Consider the following 11,959-nt stretch of genomic DNA (forward strand, 5'->3'; position numbering starts at 1 on the left):
TGTGTGTCTCTCAACCTGTCTTTCTGCCTGTCTGTCTGTCCTCCTGCAGACTGAGTGACCAGACTCCAGTGTCCGTCTCTCTTGCTCTTCTGATGGAGTTTATACTGGAGACCAACTTCTTCCTGTATGAACATGCACGCGAACACGCATGCAAGACACTCAAACAGAGAAATTAAAGTGTGTGTGTGATTGTGGACTGGTTGATTCAATAGAAGCAGCCAGCCTATCAGCAGCCAGTTTGGTGGTCATGTGACCGGGGAGTCGGCTGTGAGGAGGACCAGGGACATCAGTAGCCCTCTGATCTTCACCCTGCAGGTGGTCAAGGAAAAAGCCAATTTCTCATGGAAAACCCTGGTCAGGTTGTGTAGTAACTGTGTTGTCATAGGTCGACGTCATCGGCAAGCCACTCGGCCCCCTGGGACACCTACAGCTGGAGGTCAGTTGGCCGCTGGAGTCCAACGGTGGGAAATGGCTGCTCTACCTGACGGAGATCAACCTGGACGGAAGCCCGGAACACCACTGTGCCACGCCCAGAAACATTGTCAACCCCCTCAACCTCACAGTAACTATAGAAACCACACCTAACAACAAAATCAACTGACCCTAGACCTAGCCCCAACTCCAGATAGAGAACGAGATAATGAGATAAAGCATTATTGCGCATTTCCACTGCAGGGTGCGGTACGGTTCAGTTCGCAAAGGTGCGGTTCGGATTGCGTTTCCACCGCCAAAAGTGGGCGTGACTCGGACTGAGCCGTACTCTTTTTGCACTCGTCTTCAGTACTCCTCCGTTGGGGCACTGAGACGCCTGAAAGGGTGCTGGAAAATTCGAGCTACACACCCCCTCCGTTGACTGGTTGACAGAATCGTCACTTCCGGGCGACGTGGGGATAAAAACAAACAAACAGTAGCCTCGAGGTATTATTCTTTACAATGAAAATGTAGCGTAAAACGCTTGCTTGGGCGAACAAGGTGGTGGAGACGTTCCTCTGCATTCTTGGGGATGAAGACGTGCAGAGGGAGCTTGATGGAGCAGTGAGGAACGAGAAGGTCTTCCAGCTGATTGCTGGTCGAATGGCGATTGCGGGTTACGAGAAGAACACTGAGCAGTGTCGGCAGAAATGCAAAAAGCTCCGGGCCGAGTATCGGAAGTTGAAAGACCACAACAACCGCAGTGGCGTCGCCACCTCTCTGCTCGAGGTCATGTTGGAGCCTACCGGTAAGATTTGCTAGATAGCTAATGCTAATGTGAGCTCTGTGCTCTGTTGGTAATACTTAACAGTGACTTGATAATTGCTAGATATGCACATTAAGGTTTTTAGAAAGTGGGATATATTCACAGCATTAAATCGAATTGTTTGCTGTGTTGGGTTGCTAGCCAGTAAGCTGGCAGCCCTTTGTTAGAAATTACTTACCATTCCGGTGATTAAGTCTTTTGTTTAAAGTAATTTGTTAAGTAAGCTATTGTTGCAGTTGGTCTAACTGAGACTTTAATTTGTGCAACTTTCAGGTGAGGAACCTCGCTACCAGGAAGTGCCTGACTCGGCCTTCCCAGAGGACGAAGACATGGGGTCAAGCCGTTGTATGAGCCCAACGCCACCATCAAGGACATCTACACCAGTCCCAGTGGAGACTGATGCTCTTTGCAACACCACCAACCCCACCTATCCACGGCCTTTTGCCTTTGGTAAATCCTAACAATCACGTTGCTACACATGTTTACAAAATTACGTTGTTTTACGGCTTTATATGATGAAAGTTGAGCTTCATCTCACCACACCTAAATAACCACATTTTAGTAATCGGAATTGGAGTGAAATGATGCATTGTGTGTACCTGCGTATCAGTACAATGAGAAGTTGATCAAACAATTTGTATGATGTCCACTATTCCTTTCTGTTACAGCCAAAGTAGGGCCAGTGATGTTGCAGCGAGCATCAGGGATATGCAGGCATCTGATGAGAGGCGGCAGGAGCGGGAAGAGGAGCGGCAGGAGCGGGAAGAGGAGCGGCTGGGCCGTAGACACCGGGTCGCCCGAGAGGAGGCCCTACAGGATGCCATCGATGCTCGACTGCATGAGGATCAACGAGCAATGCAGCAGATGGCGCAAGTTGCAGCGTTCAACACAGCCTTCCTCCAAACCTTCAGCCAGATGGTGCAGGCGTTTGGACACCGCGACCCTGTGCCGTGATCCAGCCATTCAGGCCCTGACCCTCTGAACCTTTTTTTTTTGTGAAGACTTTTTTTATGTTTTAATGTGTAACTTTATATTCCTGTATTTTTACTGTTGAATAAAAAATATATACTAAAGCAGGAGTTGGTTTCTACACATTTTCCATATACACATTTGATGGTCACCTTGAAATTGAGTTTACACACCCACAGTTCACCCGCACCCATGGCTCACATTTCACACATGGGGAAACACCATTGCTTAACTTTTCAATTAAAATAGGGGAAACCAGTAAGATGCCTGGCGTATTATATAGGACAATTATTGGTTCTGCGCTGTAAAATCGATACTTAATTTGAAGTTAAAGTTAATATTTAGTTTGAACATCAAAACACCATATTGCAGTGTTATTTTTAATGCAGTGGCACTTGTCAAACAAAGCTTTCATTCGGAAGTTGATTAACTGAAAAGCATAAAGGCCAGGAACTGTTGCTTGGCGACTTCTATGGTAGCTCTTGGTTTAATGTGTCGCGTTCAACTTTTCCATTGTTTTTATTGAGCAGGCTAGACCGTGTCGTCCTGCTATGATGTCACGATGTTTACGTAGCTGCCGCGGCGATCGACATCCGGCCTACCATAAAGGGTACTGTCGGCGGTGGAAACGCGACCTCGGAACTGAGCTGGGCTATACCGCCCCCTTCCTACCGGACTGAGGCGAACCGAACCGCGCGGCAAATACTGACTTTGATAAAGGAAGAGAAGAACCACCTTTCTTCTCTGTGTGAAAAAGCCAAAAGCAGTCCTTTATCCCGCATATGGTCATTTTATGATTCAACCTGAGCCCAGAGAGGAGGGGCTATTAACAGATTCTCTGCATTCAGTGCTGTTTTCGAGGGAGCAAAAATGAATCAATGTTTTAACGTAGCTCAATTACAATTAATGCTTAATGTTGATGGTGGTGGAGAGGTCCAGCAGCTGTACGATGCCCATTTGTGACTTTAAGTATGAGAAATATTTCTTTAAAACAAACTGTCAATCTCCTGTCCATCTCTCTGTCTGTCTTAGAGCGAGGGAGTGAGGAAGAGGAGTGTTGATCATGAAAGAGAAGAAAATTTGAACCCGACGAAGAAATCCTACACACTGGTAACTAGTAATGTGTGTGTGTGTGTGTGTTTGTGTAGGAATTTAACAAATGCAGTGCACAGTGAACATACATATATATCTGACAAACTATTAACTTCGCAACAAAGTCTATATGCACAGAGGGGAGTAAATTAGCGGCCCCTCCCCAAGTGGCAAAGCACAGGTGGGCCTTTTACATTTAAATTTAGGGCATTTAGCAGACCTACAATAAGTACATTTGTCATAAGAAGTGCAACTTTATATATAGCTGTCGGTACAGTAAGGATGTTCATCGAACCAAGTGCAAGTACAACAATCGCTAGGCTAACCAATTCCACGTGTTACAGCAGTGATAGCAGCTACTGCAGTTGCTACACAGTTAAGTACTATAATACAATACAACACAATACAATACAATGTACAATGGTGGCCAGAAGGGGGAGGGTGGCTATGCAGAGTCGAGGTGGACTCTGAACAGGTGAGTCTTGAGTCTTTTTCGGAAGATAGTGAGCGACTCTGCGGTCCTGAGAATGGCAGGGAGCTCGTTCCACCACAGAGGTCACAAAACCGAGAAAAGTTGTGACTTTGCTGATCGACCTTTGCTAGCTCTTAGCGATGGCGGTACCAGACGTCCAGCTCAAGGTATCCGTCAACAAAATACCCTGAAACAACTTGAGTCTCACAAACTTATGTCACCATATGCCACCAACAGTGCAAGCAGACCAATGGCAACAAAGCGTGCTTCCTCCCTCACTTTAAAAACAACCAGACGGTGTGCATATATACGTGTGTGTGTGTGTGTGTGTGTGTGTGTGTGTGTGTGTGTGTGTGTGTGTGTGTGTAGGATTGTGAGGACGGTAGTGCTCGCTGTGTGGTCTTCACCTGTCGTCTCCCCAACATGAAGACGACTTCCTCTCTCAGCCTCACAGCCAACATCTGGAGCACTACACTACTGGAGGTAACACACACAAACACACGGACACACTCACACTGCACACTATACACAATACATATACATCTACAGTGGTGGTGGGTCAATGGAGGGTGCTGAGGCGCCATAATGGTTTATGAATCCACCATTACAAATCAACAAAAACACATAGCATTTATCCCTCTTTAATTGTGTGATAGACCGTATTTGCCACTGCGCCAGCAACCATTTAAATGCGTCTGAACGTCTGAAATTATTTGAGCTAGGCTTGTTATTTGTCATTCGAGAGAAAGCCTTCCTTCACGTCAAGGGCACCGGTAACCATGAAGTCTATGTGAGCTCGCAAACTTTTTGCTGTCTTTCAAGCAGAGACTGATTTTCATTGGTGCAAGAAAATTCAACTCTAGTTTGCACCAATGGCGTTTTTTTTCATATTTTTATCACAATTTGATTCGATTATTCAGTGGAACTATCAAATAGGCTACCTCTCTCAGCAGCATTCGCGCACCTAAACTACTTGTAGAAAATAGATTTTCTTTTTGAAAAGCATTTCCACCCTTTTCAGTGGAGGAATTGGACTCCCAAAGCACTGTTATATGTACAATATACTGTTATATAAAAAAAAAATTATGTACATTATAGCCATAATTTGTGCATTAGTGAGGTAAGTATTGATGAAGGGTTAACGTTTATATTTTCATCTAGATCAATTAGACAGTCTAATCTGAAGTCTGAACTGGAAAGTATGATAGATTCACACTGTATATATACGTGTATCATATCTATAATTTTTCAAAAAGTGCCTCTTTAGGAACAAACCTGTATGGACCTATAGTACTGCAGCTGGTTGTACCAGCAGACCGTAAGGTCCCACCTAACATTGCCCAAATGTTTGACTTTACACTCTACTAAAAAAATATCAGTTGCACCAAGCAGCTAGTGTTAGGTTGAAACTAAGTTATTATATTTTACACCTCCCCTCTAGCTGGTGTAAGTTCCATTCTAACGATTAAGTCCGGTTAATACGTTAAAATATTAAATACAAAAGATGGCTATTCGTTTTCAGCAATGGGGAGAGGAGTTTCAACGCGGTTTGTGTCGGGAAAGGATTGTCCGTGACCGTATCGATCCATTTCATCAGTATGATGATGTAGATTTATATACGCGATTTCAGTTTTGCCGGGCGGAATTACTTAGAATAACCGGCATTCTTGACAATGACCTGCAACACAACACGAAATTTGGCTCTAAGTCCAGCGATGCAAGTGTGTTTGGCTCCGACATATTTTGCCTCTGGGCCTATCAAAACCTAGTTGGTGACTCGGTCCATGTGTAAAAGTCTACTGCCTACAGAGCGGTTCGAGCTGTGGCAGCGTCTCTGTGCAGGCATCTGAACACATATGTTCGCTTCCCTGTACATCCTGCGGAACTAAACCATGTCCGTCATAAATTTTATCAGATCGCTGGTTTCCCAAATGTGACGGAACGCCGACTGTATCAAGACCCCAACGGACCACAAACCTGTTAATGTTAACAGGAAAGGATGCCATTCCATAAATGCACAGATAGTCTGTGATGCCGACCTTAAGGTAACGAATTGTGTTATCAAATGGCCAGGATCTAAACATGACAGTTACATACTACGGCACTCACAGTTCGGGGAAGACTTTGAGGCTCCCTGGAAGGCTCCTCGGCGACTCTGGGTACCCCATTAGGGATTGGCCTATGACCCAATATTTGTCACCTGCCAGTCGCCCGCAGGAGCGCTACAATGTTGCCCACATTCGCACAAGAAATGTGGTCGAACGCTGCATAGGAGTGCTGAAGAAGCGAAGGGCCTGTTTGCACAGAGGTGACTAAGAAATTATTGCTGAATTCTAATTCTAAATTAGTTACAGTCTTTATGAAGTCATATTGTCAAAGACTTTTCTGTTATTCAAAAGCCCTAAATCTGTATTAAGATGTAAGATTGGCAAGTCTTTCCAAAAACTGTACATGTTAGCAGTTATAAGTAGGTCTGTAAGGACCTACTTATAGGTCCTTACAGCTTTCAAGCTGCCGCTTGAAAAAACCCATATGACCGTAAAATACTCGATACTTACGAAATAATAATTGTATGTATGGCAAACAGCTATTTCGGAGATATATCGAGTATATTTGATATATCGCACAGCCCTACCTTCTTCATGTGAAAATAGTTTCAAAACAACTGTCTTACCTCCTCAAGAGTTAAAATAAAAAACAACTCCAGCCCACGTACAAACCAATACTCTAGAGCCTCGGTTCTCAAAGTGGGGGTCCCCGGACCCCAGGGGGTCCGCGGCGCGGTTGCCAGGGGGGTCCGTGAAGAAGCCTTGTTGTTACAACATAAAACATACCGGTATTTATGGAAAAAAATGTTGGGCCGGCCGGTCATTACTCCCGTCGGCGTAACGTTAAACCAATGAACACTCTGCTTTTACATTACGTCAAACTCCCTCAGGCTTTACCTTCACATCTCGCACCTAAATAACTAAATAAAAGCCAATTAAACAGGCGCATTGTGTTCAAGCCCTCCCCCTGCTTTAATTTTCGGCCAATAGTAACTCTGTTAACATTGCGTCAAACTGTCAACGCATTGCTCGAGGTCTGCCCTGCGTTCACACCAAAAAGATGCAAAAAGATGCCGCGCAGCACGATCCCATTCAAAGTGAATGTAGAGACGCGTTGCGGGTTTGCTGCCGGACCACTTGCTGCCGAGAAAATCGGCAGCAAAATTTGATTTGCGGCGCGGCAAGATATGATTTGCAGCGCAGCACGCCCGTGCCCGCGCTGCAGGTACGTTCACGTATTTTGCGGCGCGTCAAATGCTGCTCGAGTTGAAATATTTCAACATTTCGGCAGTAAACGCGTGATGACAGCCAATCAGCGTTCAACAGCGTTGCCAAAGCTGTGTTTTGCGTCCCCTTCAAAGCTTCATCCATATATGCATGGCATGCCGAGCAGGCGATTTGTTACGATGGACCATTGGTAACAGTAGGTAACGTGTTTACGTGGGTGAATAATTTAACTGTTTTGCACCACTTTACTATCTCTCTTGTAAACCAATCCTTGCAGACATTTGGAAATAAACATGTCCTCTGCCGTTGTCCCATGTCAATTGTGACAACATTGGGCAATGTTGCCGTGTCATGTTTTTGCTGGTTTTGTTTGGGTTGGGTATTGTATGTTTGTGTGTGCGAAATTTTTATACACACATTTATAAAAAAGTAAAATCTATTAACATATTGTTAAGTTATGCCAAAATACAATAATATGCTTATTTAACACTATTGTGGTATTAGCACTGAATGATTGAAGCATAAAAGAGTTCAAAAGCATCTAACAGAAAAAATAGACATGAGCCTATATGATTACATTTGTGTTGCGGTTATGAGGGGGTCCTTGAAATAATTTCTGCCCAATGGGGGGGTCCCCGGCCCCATATAGTTTGAGAACCCCTGCTCTAGAGCTATTCCATACAATGTATAGCTAGTTAGAGGCTGACTCAGACAAAAACTCACGACACTCACATACAATGAATAGCATACAAAGCAGCAATGAGCTGCAATTTATTATAAAATCCGCTATCAAATAGCTTAACCTCACACCTATACCGCCAAAGTCAATTTTAGAGAATAAATGACTGTCAAGCTGTTTTCTTTGCCCTCTCATTTGTGTGCTAACGCGTCTTCACTCGGATAAGGTGGAACTTGCCGGTACTTCCTGTTTAGATTGTTGGCGGTCGAGGATTGGCTTGAAATTATCAAAACTTCATTAAATATGACACTGGTACAATTTACGCACTACTGGTAACGTTAAAACTTAAGTTATGGTGGTGCAACCAAAATTTAGAATACCTTTAGTTTGAAACTAGCTACGTCGAGCGTAGGGTTAAGGCAAACTTTACACCCGAACTTCTGATCAGCTTTACGTTCTGCTGGTAACGACTGCTGGTATAGACCTATAGTACTGGTATGGACCTATAGTACTGGTATAGTCATATAGAACTGGTAAAGACCTAGGGTTAGCATATTAGTTCAGCAAGATCAGACCATAATAAGAGTTGGAGTTTCATAACTTGTTTGTGTGTGTGTGTGTGTGTGTGTGTGTGTGTGTGTGTGTGTGTGTGTGTGTGTGTGTGTGTGTGTGTGTGTGTGTGTGTGTGTGTGTGTGTGCGTGTGTGTGTGTTTGTGGACGTAGGACTACAGTGATGCACAGAGTGTAAAGGTCAAAGGTCGGGCAACTTTGAAGCTTCAGACAGAAGAACCATCAGCCATCAGGATGAGCCCCCAGACGCTGCAGGTGATCCCTTAAAGAGCCAGGACACTCAAACCCCTTTGTCTTCTTTACATGTGGTCATTTGTCTTATATGATCGTCATCACAGTAATCGATGCCATTTTATCACTAAAGTCCACAATTTAGAGAGAGAAGGGGTAAAATCTTGTTTTTCTCCCCATAAAACTATGAAAGTATGTATTACAAATGTATTTAATGTCCGAATGATCATAATAGTAATGCAACAACGGTACATAAAAAGGCCCAATCACATTTTTTTTAATCACATTGTAGTCAAATTCCATCTGAAACAGTGGCTCTTTTAACCCTGCAGGTGACCCCTAACCTTAGACCCTCAAGGTGACCATTAACTCTCTAGGTGACCCCTGACCTTTAACCCTCCAGGTGACCCATGATTTTTTACACTCCATGTGACCTCTAACCCTCCACTTGATGCCTGACCTTTGACCTTGGTGGTCACCGCTGACCCTACAGGTCAAACATTGACAGGTGACCCCTGTATGTGTGTGGGTAGCTGTGTGTTCTTCTCCTCCCAGAGGTGGGTGGGGGGAGAGGCGGCCCTCCCTTGTGGATCTTCATCTGCTCCATCCTGACTGGACTCTTCCTGCTGTCAATAATTTGTCTGGTGCTGAGGAGGGTACGCGGAAACACACACACACTCACACGCAAACACCTTGGCTAGCATTAACAATTAAGCTAGCATTAGCAACGTAAGCTAGCATTAGCAACTCGTGCTAGCTTTATCAACAGATGCCCACATTAGCATTCTAAAAGAGCATTACTTAATTAGCTAAAACATAGCAACATAAACAAGCATTAAGCTACTCAAGCTAGCATCAGCAACTTTCCCTATGCATGGGAACTATATGCATGTTGTCCAAGACAAAATCACAATATAACATACCTATGAACTGTGTGTGTGTCTGTGTGTGTGTGTGTGTGTCTTCAGTGGGGTTTCTTCATGCCGAAGGCAGAACCGTGGAGGGGTGTATCCCTCCACCAGGGGAGGCTGAGGATGACGGAGGTGGGGGAGGATTAAACTATAGTGACAACCCGGTAACCAGAACAGCCGGTCACCTGACCAACTAAAAAACCCGGTCACCCGACCACCCGGTCACCTGACCAACTGACCACCCGGTCACCTGACCCACTGACCACCTACTACTTTGTGTTTCAATAGTATGGTCACGTGTGTGTTTTGGAGTTTGTTTGTAGGGTTGGGCTTTGTGTGTTGTGTTTAGTGTTGTGCTGCAAATGTTACTGTGCGTGTGTGTTTAGAATTGTGCTGTTTGTGTGTCATTATGTGTGTGTGTATGTGTGTGTGTGTGTGTGTGTGTGTGTGTAGTGTGGTGCTGTGTGTGTAGAGACCAAATAAATGTTAGACAAATGTTTCCCCAACCACTTGAACCCAAGCCCTCCTTCGTCAATATGTTTTCCCTTACGTTCATTTGATTCCCTATTATTTTCGTTGTGATTTGCATTTCAGGGTAAAAAAAATCCCTAAATTTTACTCCTTGTCTTTTTATGTGCCTGCACTGTCTGTGCAGAGTCCTGCAGTTACAACCCAGTCTCACGCGTTTGTGCTCAAGGTCACGAAAAACGATCTATTGAATCGTGTCCCCCATCGATTGTCGACTTTCGTGCTACACAGAACGACATTTAAAGGGGACATATTATGCCACCAGGTGTGAGTAGGATTAGCCTTGCAAGCCGTTTCGAAAATCTGCCCCATATGACATCATTACTGGGCGTGTCCACCTAGATCTGTGCTGGATAGATGGCGAACACAGAGCTTGCGTGTTGTTGACGGATGGCACAATCTCTGTGTTTGTCAGTCTACTTATCGAGTCTTAAAAACAAGATGGCGTTGACGGGTGAACTACTGATGGTATTGTGTGTATAAAATGTCCTTTTTAATAAACAATCTGTACACTTACAAAGTTGTCAATGCCTCGTTTTATATGTTAATAATAATAATAGATTCAATTTATGTAGCGCTTTTCTCACACTCAAAGCGCTCATGTTAAGACCCTTATTATACTACCAAAGAAATGTCGGTCCACTTCTAGCCCTTTTAAGTGGTTTAAAATAGCGATTTAGTTTTTACCATCACACCAACACATGCCCCTATCGTTCCAAATTTATAGTGTTTTGATAGAATCGGCTAAAAACAGACAACTGAAGAGTGCGTCTAAATGCGCTTTCTTTGCTCCAAAACGAACATTCCAACTCGTTATCATACCAAACATAACCCAAATCCATTTTACACCGGATTTGTCCATTAACACTATCGTGAAGATGGCCACCCCCACTCAAGAATCGATCAAGATCCTCCAAGGTGGGGGTCCCAGGTCGCGTGCGGCAGAACGAACTATGAAAGAACTAAACTGATTGACGAGACATTCAAATATTCTATTAAGCTGGCATGACACAGAAAATACAAAGACAACATGCATTTACCATTACACTGATATTTAATCGTATTATCGTACGGTCGCTCACTAAGCCCATTTGTTTTTCCCCTAAGTCTCTAATTGGCTAAAATTAGACGAGAGCCTCCTTGACACAGTATTAGAACAGCATACAATTGGCTGGCTCTCGTGAGTCGTGACGCCTCTCAGTCGCTCCCTCTTCACCACTCACACAGTGAGTGAAACAACTGTCAGTGAGTCAGCGACTAGTGGGTCTTGGAGGAGTCAAGTCTAACGCAAAGATTCCACCGGACGCGTTACAGCGTCGGCACGGAACGGCTGCGACTCTGCCCTGCTTGCATTTCCACCGGGTGCGTTATGGCAGCGCAACGCTGCCTTGCGAGCCAGCCGTATTCATGTGAGATCACGAGATCACGCGATAATCCTAAACCTAATGTACTCAACTTCCACTCCCAAAACGACTGCAATTAAATGCCACGCTTTGTCCTTCCGGCCATTGCCCTTATAAAAAGGATGATTTGGTACATAAATGACTTCATGTTGCTGAGCTTCGACAATGAGTCTCTCGTCGTCCATGTTGCCGACCCTCTGAGACCCTTTGATTGATTGACTGCTGACCTGGTGCCACCGGTCATGACGTAATAATGTTGATGTGAAGTTGTGATGAGCTGAGTATTGTGTTTTATTTTGAAAATTTACCCTCTATGGCAGGGGTGCCCAACCTTTTTTTAACCAAGATCTACTTTTGAAGTTCATGACATGCCAAGATCTACCAAGTCAAACACATGGGCCGGGCAATAACAAGTAACAAGGAACCCCAAGTGCAGGTCAAATGTAGTTGTTTTTTTATTTGCACAGGAGAATAAACAGTAAGTTAAGTCCAATAAACGAGGAAATGATCAGTGTGTCAAAAAATAGGTTGTCAAAACAGAACTTAACAAGCTCACAAGAACTTCACACCATCTCTCTCTCTCTCTCTCTCT

The 11,959-nt window shown here is 44.3% G+C and overlaps 2 protein-coding genes across 2 annotated transcripts in view; both read left to right on the forward strand.

The window, feature by feature from the left end:
- Window positions 1-10,296, forward strand: part of LOC115548764 (integrin alpha-3) — a 46,323-nt gene extending 36,027 nt beyond the window's left edge. Inside the window, exons 20-27 of the mRNA XM_030363590.1 lie at window positions 50-124; window positions 213-315; window positions 386-562; window positions 3,239-3,316; window positions 4,140-4,253; window positions 8,448-8,549; window positions 9,059-9,181; window positions 9,494-10,296. Of these exons, the coding sequence (XP_030219450.1) occupies window positions 50-124; window positions 213-315; window positions 386-562; window positions 3,239-3,316; window positions 4,140-4,253; window positions 8,448-8,549; window positions 9,059-9,181; window positions 9,494-9,583 (862 nt within the window). The 3' untranslated portion in view covers window positions 9,584-10,296. The remainder of the gene's footprint in view (window positions 1-49; window positions 125-212; window positions 316-385; window positions 563-3,238; window positions 3,317-4,139; window positions 4,254-8,447; window positions 8,550-9,058; window positions 9,182-9,493) is intronic.
- Window positions 884-3,232, forward strand: LOC115548770 (uncharacterized). The gene is made up of 3 exons (XM_030363604.1): window positions 884-1,219; window positions 1,511-1,687; window positions 1,906-3,232. The coding sequence occupies exons 1-3, from the start codon at window positions 1,075-1,077 to the stop codon at window positions 2,217-2,219; spliced, it is 636 nt and encodes a 211-aa protein (XP_030219464.1). The 5' UTR covers window positions 884-1,074; the 3' UTR covers window positions 2,220-3,232.
- Window positions 10,297-11,959: the final 1,663 nt, after the last annotated feature.

This window comes from Gadus morhua, chromosome 1 (genome assembly GCF_902167405.1).
Source record: "Gadus morhua chromosome 1, gadMor3.0, whole genome shotgun sequence".
Lineage (NCBI taxonomy): Eukaryota > Metazoa > Chordata > Actinopteri > Gadiformes > Gadidae > Gadus > Gadus morhua.